This window comes from Vigna umbellata, chromosome 1 (genome assembly GCF_029865625.1).
Source record: "Vigna umbellata cultivar VRB3 chromosome 1, Vumbellata_1.0, whole genome shotgun sequence".
Taxonomy (NCBI): domain Eukaryota; kingdom Viridiplantae; phylum Streptophyta; class Magnoliopsida; order Fabales; family Fabaceae; genus Vigna; species Vigna umbellata.
In genome coordinates this window covers 14,537,928-14,549,956 of record NC_142165.1, presented here as the reverse complement: position 1 = coordinate 14,549,956, position 12,029 = coordinate 14,537,928, and the positions used below count along the sequence as shown (strand labels likewise).

The 12,029-nt window shown below is 28.7% G+C and overlaps 1 protein-coding gene across 1 annotated transcript; it reads right to left on the bottom strand.

Annotated features, from left to right (window-relative positions):
• Positions 1-5,761: 5,761 nt before the first annotated feature.
• Positions 5,762-9,365, bottom strand: LOC124832057 (Phototropic-responsive NPH3 family protein). The gene is made up of 4 exons (XM_047306172.2): positions 8,750-9,365; positions 8,585-8,654; positions 7,346-8,497; positions 5,762-6,744 (listed from the first exon to the last, which is right to left on the bottom strand). The coding sequence occupies exons 1-4, from the start codon at positions 8,842-8,844 to the stop codon at positions 6,052-6,054; spliced, it is 2,010 nt and encodes a 669-aa protein (XP_047162128.2). The 5' UTR covers positions 8,845-9,365; the 3' UTR covers positions 5,762-6,051.
• Positions 9,366-12,029: the final 2,664 nt, after the last annotated feature.

Sequence of the window (12,029 nt, the reverse complement as noted above, 5' to 3'; positions counted from 1 at the left end):
TATATATATATATATTAAAAATATATTTAATTATATAAATATCGTCTAAAATTTTAATTGACTGGTAAATATATTTAATAAAATAAATTAAAATATGTTAAATTATTTTATTATAATTAATAATTAAAATTTAATTTTTAAATGATATATTATTGCATCTTTTAAATAATATAATACAGAAAAATTAATCTTTTAAATTATTTTTAATTAGAAAAACAGGTTGGTTGTGTTGCTTTAGTCTGACAATTTAACGGGTTTGCACAAAATAGACTAAAATGGATAAGTAAATTGAAAATTTGAGTCCAGTTAGTCAAATTTTGACAAGCTGACATGATAATCCGTAGGCTAAACTCCACTTTATCTTGGTATAATGTAAAAGTAATGATTTGGTATAACAATAAAAAAACAGTTAAAGATTAATAGTTTATTATATTAATGGAATAAATGACGGAAGTGTTTATTTATATTCAAGATATAAATAATATTACATAACAATAAAGATTAAAAAAATACAAAAAATGAACTGAGTTATTTGAAATAAGTCTATATAATTGATGTAATTCGTTTTACAATTTTCACAACAGATTGCGAGCAATCTTACATTATTCTATTACATTATTATATGTGGCTACATTTATATTTTGTGATTTTTTTTAAGATTAAATATATTTGTTATCAAACTATTTTTGATGTTTTGTATTTAAATTAAATTATATATTTTGTTGTCTATATAATATGGTTATTTTAAGAAGAGAGTTCTCAAACATAAGATCAATCATATTATTAATCTAAAACTTTAATTCTATCACATATTATTAATCTAAAGTATTAAGACAATTTATGGATTTTAATTCTTATAAAATGATAACATTTTCATTTTTACCTATGACTTAGACTCATATATTAATTATTTAAATCTTTTTTTAAAGTCTCTTTCACATTAGTGTATTATTTTTAAACAGAAATATTTTCAACCATAAATATCTATTTTTTATTGTCATTCATTTTAATAGGATATATGTACTTAAAATTTTTATCAATAAAACTTTCGATAAAAAATTATATTATATTCTTATAAGTAGGTCAGATCAGTTTTAATATTATCGATGGGTCTTTTGAAATGAAATTTAGTAAAAGGATACAAGATTAATCAAATCTGAAATTTAAAATAGTGAATTTATGAATCTTAATCTTTATATAATATTAAAATTTTCATTTTTATATATTTATATATATTGGACTTAAACTTAAATATTAACCATACACTTGATAAAAATCAAATCGTCTTCAACAAACATAAGCTGTTTTTTATTTAACAGAATTTCAAAATAGACAGTAATATAACTCTCGTATATACAATTTGACATACAAAATTAAACCGTCTAATGATTTGAAATTCTAATAAGTTTACTATCATATTTTAATAAGCATATATATATATATATATATATATATATATATATATATATATATATATATATATATATATATATTTGATTATAATTCAACCTGGTAAAAAAAATCTTCAAAATGTATATAGTTATGTCAAAACTATTAATTAATTATTAATTAGTTTTAAACATAAAATATTATATTTAAATATAATAAATAGTTTGTTGGAATTTTGACAAAGGCGCCACGGGGAACTAGATTTATAATAATATTGTGCCTTTAAAGTGTAAAGCTTATAGGAAAACATACTATCATTTATATTATGTATAATTTAAATATATCATCATTTTAATTCTAGAGATGTAAAGCACATTTTATTATTTTTATTAGAAAAGTAAGTAATATAAACGATACAACATTATAAATTAGAATTAATATATATGTATATATATAATAAATTATAAGTTTAAGTAAAATGTAATTTTATTTTATTAAATTATCTGTCTAAAAAAACATCTTGATTTAAAAGGTTGTTTTATTTCATTATATTAATTAATATGTATTTTTAATTAAACTAACCATATTTAATAACAAAAAGTAAAAAAGATATTATTTGAAACTAACAAATATTACTTCAATAACTAAAATTATTATTTTTTAAAATTAAAAACATATTTAAACCTATGCATTATTTCATAATATATAATTTAGTTTCAAATGTCTCTTCATTTCACCTTATAGTTTATATATTCACATTTTTTAAATGAATTTTGAATTTCAAAGATAAATTATTTATTAAAATTCACCTCCCCACCAATGCAATGGAAGGATTTTAACATTTCGATCATAACTATACCAATTATGTGATCAAATTGCATACAATCACTTATGTTATAAATTGTATTTTCTCTATCCTTGAAATTATGTATTCGTGTAATCTTTTAAGAAGATTTGGGACACGTGTTATGTGAGTTTTACATTAAACAAAAAATATATTTTTCTTCTAAATTAAATATTTATTTTGAAATTAAAATTTGTTTTTATTTTAAATTTGGATACTTGGTATCTAAATTTTTAAAATAAATAAATATAATTTTTCTAATTTAATTGTATTAATTTTTTAATATGTTAAATATGTTTTAGAATGATATTTAAATTATTTGTATTGTTTTGACAAGTTTAAATTCAAATGTAATTTGAAAAAAAATTATATTTATTTATTTTTTAAAAATTTGAAGATCAACATAGGCCAAAACTTGAGATAAAGATAAATTTTAATTTTACATATAGTTTGAAAACTAAAAAAATATTTAACCTATTTATTTTTTTATTACGGACGAAAATAAACACGAATATTAAATAATATAATTTAATATACATATATACATATAATTTTATAAAAATGGTATTAAAAAATATATATGGCAGTTAATTGTAAGTTGGGAATTATTTGAAAGTGAAGATATTAAATAAATAAATAACTTATCTTTTACACACAAGACGAAATATGGTGCTTAAAATAAGTTAGATTAAAAGATAAATAACTTATCTTTATATAATAATTCAGAAGTAGTTAAATAAAATGTCTAGTTTTCTCAATTATTTAAATCAATATTTATTTATTTTAGTTAACTTTAAGAGTAATTAATGTTTATGAAATGTCACTAAAATAATACTCTATTAATTAAACCAAAATTTAAGATTTTTTTTAGATTAAAATTTACAAAAAATATATTTTTATTATAAGAAAAAATAATTCTTAATTTTTTTTAAACTTATATTTTTTTGTATGATAACATGATATCTTAGTTTTTTTTAGGTATGATAATGAAAATTGGTTTAACCCATTTTGTCTTATCTCACGTTTAACTTTCAAAAATCAAATTTGGGTGAAACGACCCACGAAAATATTACAGACTAGTTTTGTTGACGCGCTTTGCACGATGATTGGTCGTAAATCTGAGTCAGTCTGCATCAATAAAATCTAAAAGAAATTATATATAAATATTGCAATTTTGTATTAATGTTCTACACATTTGTTGCACTATATAACATTATAACATTTTTAAAATCTTCAATTTATTTATTCTTATAAAACCTCATATAATAATATATTATTTACACTTTAACTTAATGTGTTTATTATTATAACGAATGATTTTTAATTTATTGTCAATATATTCCAACGAAGAAATACTGTAAAACCCATATATTAAATACTGGATAACTCGGCAATAAAGATGTTCTTGGTAAATCCCTGCCATACTAAAATATTTATCATTTATTATTTGAATAAATTATAATTTAATGCTACTTTTTATTTTAATAGTAGTAGATCAGACAGATTATAACCTTTTTTTTTTCTAAATATGATTCTTGCTATAATAAAAATCAAATGAAATAAATTTCCCTGTTAAAAAAATTAAGATGATTTAAATAATATGTTACACCTACCTGTCTTTTTTTATCCTCATGAGCCAGCAAAAGATATATATTAAACTTTCTTGTTTTCATTAGCAAATGTTCAGTCATTCAGAAAAATGTGACAACAATGTCAATTGAAAAAGGTCATACGAACGTTCCCATGCAATTGTCTTGTTGACTTTGTTGTAACACACATAATTTTTTTATATTCATTTAATATTATTTATCTTTATTTTTTAATTAAAAAAATATAAAAAATTATATTTTTATAATGTATATTAAATAAATCTAAATTTGTTTCATTCTATTATTACTTTTTATTGTAATATGAATGGATTATATTTTGTTTTTGGTGTGATGAAAAGATGATAAAAAATCATTTGATATTGGTAAATTAATGACATGTGGCATGCAGGATTTTTGTTTCAAAAGATAGTGATAAAATGAACGGTGTCCATGAATTGAGATTATGATATTTGTAGGGTGGACAAAACATGAAAGCAGATGAGAAACGCAGAGAATATAAGAATATATTGGAAACAAAGAAAACTGAGAATACCTTAAAGTGAGAAAACTCTTAAAAGTACACAGCATTAAAAAAATATGCAGAATGCCTGCGTTTTCGGTTCAATCATGAACCTCGCAAGGTGGAACAATGAAAGGAATTATTCTTTCAAAATTTACAATTTCATCACTGGTCACCCTTCCCATCCATTCACAATTCAGGCCAATTTTTATAATGAAAGAAAATTCTCAAAGGGCTCTAATAAATTGGTTTGGCCAAATATGTCAGAAACTGAAAGTACACTATCAATGAAGTTCGGTGTTATTAACTTTTTGGTTATAATGCAGTAATGCACCGTTTCATGTTGCAGTGATACTTATATGCTTCCAGGCTAAATTCTGATTCTAGTAGCATATATGAGTAATCCGTTCCATACTTGGCTGGACTAAGTTATTACGGATTTGGTTTCCGTATCATTCTAAAATATTTATTTATAATGAAAGTAGTTTATATTATGTGTATATAAACTTGTGTTCATCTCTTGTCGATCCGATTTAAGACTTTTGTTTGTATCACAGTATGAGATACAAAATCTTCTTATGATTTTCTTCAGATTATTTTTTCCAACATCAATCATGGTGTCATAACTAAATACAATAGTTTTTTATAATGATAAGATATTGTCGGTTTTGAACTAAAGTATCATGTTGCTATAATACTTATGTTTCCAGACTAAATTCCCATTCTTTTAGTGTGTCCGAGAAACTTGTTAAATTTCATAAATATATCAGTTTTTTATAATAAGAAAATATTATCCGAGTCAAGCTCTCACGAATTCTGGTACGATTTTAAAAAACTTCTTACTAATAAAAAAGATAGTTTATGTGTATAAATTTATATCCATGTTTTATCTTATGTTAGACTTTTGTTTCTATCACAATAGGTACCGAATCATCCTATAACTCTATGGAGAAAAATCTCACATTACAATTATTTTTTCCAACATCAATCACGGTGACATAACTAAATATAATAGTTTTGACATGTGTGATTAAGCCATTGAGGAGAAGCTTTGGCTCAGTGATTCACCTTGTGCCACTGTTGATACTGTAACTAAGTTGACAGGCAGTAATGAATTATGAAGAAAACGTGCTTTCTTTACTTTGGGGAAGACAAAAAGACAGACAAAACTGATCAGTGGGTTGATGTCTACATGCCTGTCAGTGTCAAGCACCATCACTGTGTCATTGTCCAATATGCAAATCATGCAAAACGAAACTGCAAATATTGTGGAATCTCACATGGTCTAGTTACGTCAATATTTTTATTTATTTATAGATATAATGGCAGAGTTCCTTCCTGATCCTGTCATGTCAAGTTTAACCAGGAGTGTTCTATACTCTTATGACAAGCTGAAGCGATTGAACTGAACCCCAATCATTTTGTCAACTCTTCAGAGTTCAATATCTATGATATTATCCTTTGTGATTTTGATGATATACATAATATATGTTTTTGAATGAATGCTAAGTATAGTAGCCTATTGAATTGCATTTAGCACGTTCTTTGTTCAGTGCCTTTTCTGTCTTTCTTTCACACCCTCTTTTCCTTTTTACTTGTTATTTTCAATGGAATTTGATAAAAGGAAAAAGTGAATCGAGTCTCCAATTCTCCATTGCTTTTTCTTATCCACATTCAAAGACATCAACAGTAAAGTTCACATGCTACATTTACTTGGACAGTTGACTAGGAGTTCCCGGTTTTCTCTTCAGTTTTCTACTTCCAAACAAAGTTATGCGGTGAAAGATCTTGAGCAACCTGCTGGCATACCTTCTTTGTGAAGAAAAATTTACAGAACTGATGCAACTAGTCGCTTGTCCAATTGGGTTCCTCCTTTTGCTCAGTGATCGAGTTTCTAATCCACACGGCTTTATCTTCTGGCTTTTGGCCAAATTTGGTTCTGCTTTTGTTACAATGTTGTGCAATTGAAGGGTTCTTTTCAAGGACATGAGTTCTTGTTCTAGATTTTGAATCCTGAAGCTTGTGGACTCATATTCAGTGGTTGAGAACTTGAAATTCTGCATCACACTGTCTTTCTGCAGCAGGAAGCTCAAGGGCCTGGTAGTGAGCTCAGGTTTATCAGTGTATGGACTCTCTCCTGGATTCTGGCTTGCAGAATATGGACACCTAGAACTTGATAAGCTTCCTGACACGTCTCCACAATGTGCATATCTGAATGAATCTGAGCATTCTTTGAAAGCTTTGTGTGTGTTCAATTGTTGAAGAAAAAGTGCTTGGACAATTAGACGTAGAGGCATCAACTCGTTTTGAACAGCTTCAATGCACGCCTCTTGTGATAGCCTTTGACAGTCCAGATACTTGCACACTGCTCCCTTATCATCTTCGGATATACTCGGATGTGTCTACAGTGAAAAAGCTGAATATGTTAAAGCTGAAATTGTTTATTCTTTGTTAATGATTTCATTTTGTTTTTGGCCTAAGATGGGTGATGAGCTATGACTAACTTGCCAAGCCTGCAAATAGTATTTGCTTATCACTTCTCCTTTTCTATGTATCGTGATTATTGTACCGATGACGAATTATAGGATTCTTTGAAATAATATATCAAAATTATCTTTAAACCTTTTAACATGGTATCATAATCATATTAGATTCTGTCCTAGCGAAATTTGTGTGAACATATTGTTCTACTCGTTTTTGAGCCCATATCGGACCACCTGTTAATGTTTAGTCTCGAGCGCGATATGTATATATCTTGGCAATGTCTAGTCTCGAACTCGATATGTATATATCTTGGCGTGATGGGAGTTTGTTGGAAGTCCTATATCAACTAGAAATAAGATCAATTTATAGTATACAATTGGATGCAAATTTTACCTTACAAGTCGGTTTTGTGGGTTTGAGTTAGACCTAAAGTCTTGGGATTATGAACTAGGCAATGTAATTGAACTCAAATGTCACTTTTTTTAAGAAGCTTTTGAAGAATGCTGAAAGCTTGCTTACCTTGAGAAAGCTGTTGGTTGTTCTGTAAAGTGGGTAATGGTTCTGTCTATAAGATGGTGGCACCTTTTCAATGAGTTCCATGAATCTCTTCGGTTCCATATCTGGATCTGCTGCAACATTGAATAGATATGCATCCCACAGTTCTGCAACCCTGAAATTGCCAGCTTCTGGGGCATGGTTTACATTTGAGTTAGATGCTACATATGATGAAATTATGCTTTCCATAGTCTCCAACTCCATGCTAGAGGACTTTAACTCTTCTCCACTTTCAGGAACAAGAAAATCCTCCACTTGGGAGAAGTGCAGAAGTGATGTAATCTGTTCTTGTAACTTAGCCTTGCTTTCAGTCCTCAAACCCAACTCAAGAGATCTAGAAAGCAAAGCAAAATAAAACCCCACTGGAATCACTTTCCTAGCCTTATCACCCACTGGAAGAAGATCAACAACACCTTGTAGAATCACTGAAGGTTTGCTATTCAGGCCACCTTCCCCAATCTCATCACATGAACTCTCCCAAAATTGGCGTGTTTTTTTAGAGAGCACCCACTTATTTGCAAAGAAAACAATGATTGGACTCACATACTTCTCCTTCATTCCTTGTTTCCTCAAAGACCCTATAACCCTTTTGAAAAAGTCAAAGGGTAGAGCAATCAGATCCCTCATCCACAGGTCTTGGCTCACAACATCCTTCATTATTTCACAGCTCCAAGCCTGGGAAGCCAACTCCTCCACTGTCACAACTGGGGTGTCTCTTCTTCTTTCTGGATCAAGCACCTCCATGCATGCCATGAAGGCAAGAGATTCAATGCAGCGACTCACTATTAACAGATATTCAGACCAAGGGAGCAGCATCTGGCACCTCTGAAGTGCAATTAGGGTGTCATCCCAACTTTGCAACACCACTTGATTGAGATAAAGATCAAACCTTTCACAAAGGTTGCCCGAACAATGATCTTCTGTCATTTCAAGAAACTCTGCTGCACACCTGAGTGCCACAACATTAAAAGGGTCAATCAATGTGGAGGATCCATAAACGAACATGGCTATCATCTCAAAGGTTTCTGGTCCTCCAGGAAATGTTTCCGGAAGCTCAACCTCAGATGCATCGGTTAAATGCTTCTTGAAGTATCCACTCTTCGAAGTCAAAGGAAACTGTAACAACAAACACAACATACAAATGAATAACTAAGGCAGTTAGCTATGTGAAACACTGTTAGATTCCAATTCAGTCAAACTTACTTTATGCAGGTTGAACATCTTATCTTTAACTCGAACACGGACAGAAACAGGTAAACCAGTCTGTTGGCTCCTGTGACAAAAATCAAAGTGCATGAGACAAACTTCAGACATATAACAACACGTGGAAATGGAGTGATTCATGATATGTATATATATATGTCTTACCATGTGATGACCTTGATCTTGAGCAAGGCTCCAATGTTAGGTGAAGAGAAAGGACTTGAAGAAACAGAACAATCTTTTGGACTCACAACCTCCATGTTAGTGCTACTACTGACAAAAACTACACAAAAACATCTGACTGTGAAAATTATCTGTTGAGGAACTGAAGCAGGAGCGTTCAGATGTTAAGGAAATAAAAGTGGTGATGAATGGAGGTGAGATTTGAGGAGTTTGTCCCGAACACATTCTTGCAGGCATGTACTATATTATTCAGCTTGGTGCAGTCAAAGTCAACATGCACACGAGTGGAACTTAGAAATCCAAATTTTAAGGCTTCAAAAACGTTCTTGAATGTTGAGAACTTGAATTCTTGTGCTGCAACTTGGCGGCCTCGGCCAATAGAATATGGTGACTTTTCATGCATCCTAACATCATAAACTTGCACTTCAAGTTTATGTATGTACAACAATAAAGTAACTCAAGGGTAGTATATTAAATCAAATCAGATAAAACATTTAGCACATGAATTAACTGGATGAAATTGGAAGCTTCTGATACGGGAAACTATGTTAGAAATTTAGAAGAAAAATTCAATCTTTCCGAATTTAGTACTTATCTGATTAAAATAGCATTGCCTATGTATGCAATCAGTATGAAAAAACAGTATTTTGTAATTTGATCTGATATTATGTTAGCATAATGAAGACAATATCAAAGGGGGTAGAAGTTTTGAGGGTGGATTGTCTTTGTCAAGATGAAGACTAAATTGAAGGTTGATGATGATGCATTTGGGGAAATGATGGAGGAAACAGTTGACACAAGTTACGTTGGATTTGGTTTAGGTTTGATAAAGAAGGTACAAATTGGTTTATTGGGAAAAAGAAATGTAGGGGTATGAAATAAATAAGGAAGAAAATGATTGGATTAAAAAAAGGGAAAGGGATGAAGATGATTAAGTGCATGTCAAGTTTTGTGGTTCCTTTATGTGGCTATGGTAACGCCCAAGACGGCACGGCTACTCAAAATTAGGGTGCATGCTTCGGTTTTTGGGTTTACCTTGCTTTCAACCGTCCCAATATTATACCTTTTCACACTCTTCCAAAACCCTATCATGTCTTGCAAAATGCATATTATTTTGGGTTTTGTTTCTAGTCATAGTATAGTTCTTTTATATTTTAGTTTAAACTAAATACACACTGTATTCAAATGACACTGAGATAATAATCTTTTGAGCTTCTCGGATAGATTTATCGAGAAGATACCACATCAATAAAACTTGAGTCCAATAAGATAAAAAATGAATACTATTTTTAATCAAAAACTTTAAGATAATGAATTAATGAATTTAGGATTAATGAATCTTCATCTTTATATGATGTTCTATTTTCTTTCATTCCTGACAGATCAATTTACTCTTAAAATTCTAACAATTGACCATGATATTTTTAACAACTTTTTGACAATAAATTATGTGTCACTATTTTATTGATCTGCATATTTTGAAACGGATCAATCACAAGTTATCACATAGATTGTTGTAAAAAAGTTGTTAAAAAGATATTTTCCTTCTAACAATATAGTTACTATAGTGTTTTCTGCATAATGTGCTTGTTTTAGTTCAGATTGGTGAAGTTTGTATATGAGTATTAATTGATTGCTTATGCTCAACTATAGTAAACAAATCTTTATTTGATTTGTGCTTTTTTACGAGGTTAAAGGAGATTGTGACTTGTACCATGTTAATCTTTTCTCTTAGTTGTCATTGATGATCACTTTGTATTTTGTTGGTGTGATTTCGACATCATTGTAATTTGACAACATAGCTGCAAGTCATACATTTGATTTTGTTTTGTATTATTTCTCACTAGCTGTAAATGCTAATACATAATTGCCAACTTGGGTGGGTGTTAGAATTAATGTTAAGATGATGGATTAGTTTAGTTAATCTCTCAACCATCGATATATATTTTCAATTTCATATGATGTGAATTAATATTTTATTGTATATCCATGACGGCTAATATATTTTAATTATAACATTTTTTCTGGTACTCAATAATTTTTTTTTGAGTTTTCTTGAACTTAATAAAGTTTTTTCCTTATACAGAAAGTTAGTAATTAAACTCCATTCAACAAGTGTTGAAGATCTAAGTATATCATAATTTGTTAACTATACAATTATTTTATTGAGCATTTTCCTATTTGTTAATGAGTGGCTTGTATTGAAAAGTGATTCTTGCATGTGTGTGATTCTTATGGTGTTTTTAATATAATTGAGTCTTACATCAAAGAGGTTGGCAAGCTAATCCCACAGGAATTTCATGAAGTTGTATTTTTGTTTTTTATTCTTAGAAATGAAGCAATCATTTACCAAAGTTATTCATACATATGCACAACTGGAATTTTTAATTAATATTCCACATCTCTCCTCTCTCTCTCATATATATATATATATATATATATATATATATATATATATATATATATATATATATGTATGTATATGTATGTATGTATATGTATGTATGTATATGTATGTATGTATATATATGTATGTATAGACATTGAGTGCACCCCTGATTTCGTAAAAGTATATAAATAGCTGTTATCTGTTTCTCCTCTGTTCTTGTAATTTGAACACTATGTTTAGGAATTTTCAAGTGTTGTTCCTTTGCAACTCTTTGCACGTGATTTTATTATATATTTAGATCTTTTATATGTATGATGGGAGTGATAACTTTGTATTTTTTACATAGAGATATACATACTGCCTATCATTTTTGCAGCTGGTAAATATCAAGATACTAATATGATGATACCAAGGCATGTTAATTTGTCGAGGCTTTGACCACGAACTATTTGGGTACAAAAAATTGATATGAAAAAATGTCCGTGGAACCAAAATACAAACAAAAGTTTCATGAGCAGGTCCAGATTTTCTTTAAAGTAAAAAACTTATTTAAAATAAAAATGATAAAATATTTTTAAAAAATTATACCCATTAAAAATATTTATAAGTCTAGTTTCATTTCAACTTGCATCATTTCAAGTTGCTCGAAATAGATTTAGATTAGGTCAGATTACATGTTGGGACAAAATAAGTTGGATTGAGTTCGGATTATGCTAAATCTAATTTCAGGTAGATTAGGTCAAGTTAGGATAAGCTTGACTCATGTTGGGTCAAGCTAGATTTGACTCATGTTGGGTCAAACTAGAGTTGACTCATATTGAGTTAGATCCATATTGATCAAGTCAAGTTTCGTATGAATCAAATTAAGTTCGA

What these genes read in the sequence shown, in the direction of transcription:
- LOC124832057 (XM_047306172.2), bottom strand. Translation starts at nt 8,844, where the DNA reads ATGGAGGTTGTGAGTCCAAAAGATTGTTCTGTTTCTTCAAGTCCTTTC. An exon ending in AAGATCAAGGTCATCACATG is followed by an intron (nt 8,655 to 8,749) that starts GTAAGACATATA and finishes TTTTTGTCACAG; the next exon opens with GAGCCAACAGACTGGTTTAC. An exon ending in AGATGTTCAACCTGCATAAA is followed by an intron (nt 8,498 to 8,584) that starts GTAAGTTTGACT and finishes TTGTTGTTACAG; the next exon opens with TTTCCTTTGACTTCGAAGAG.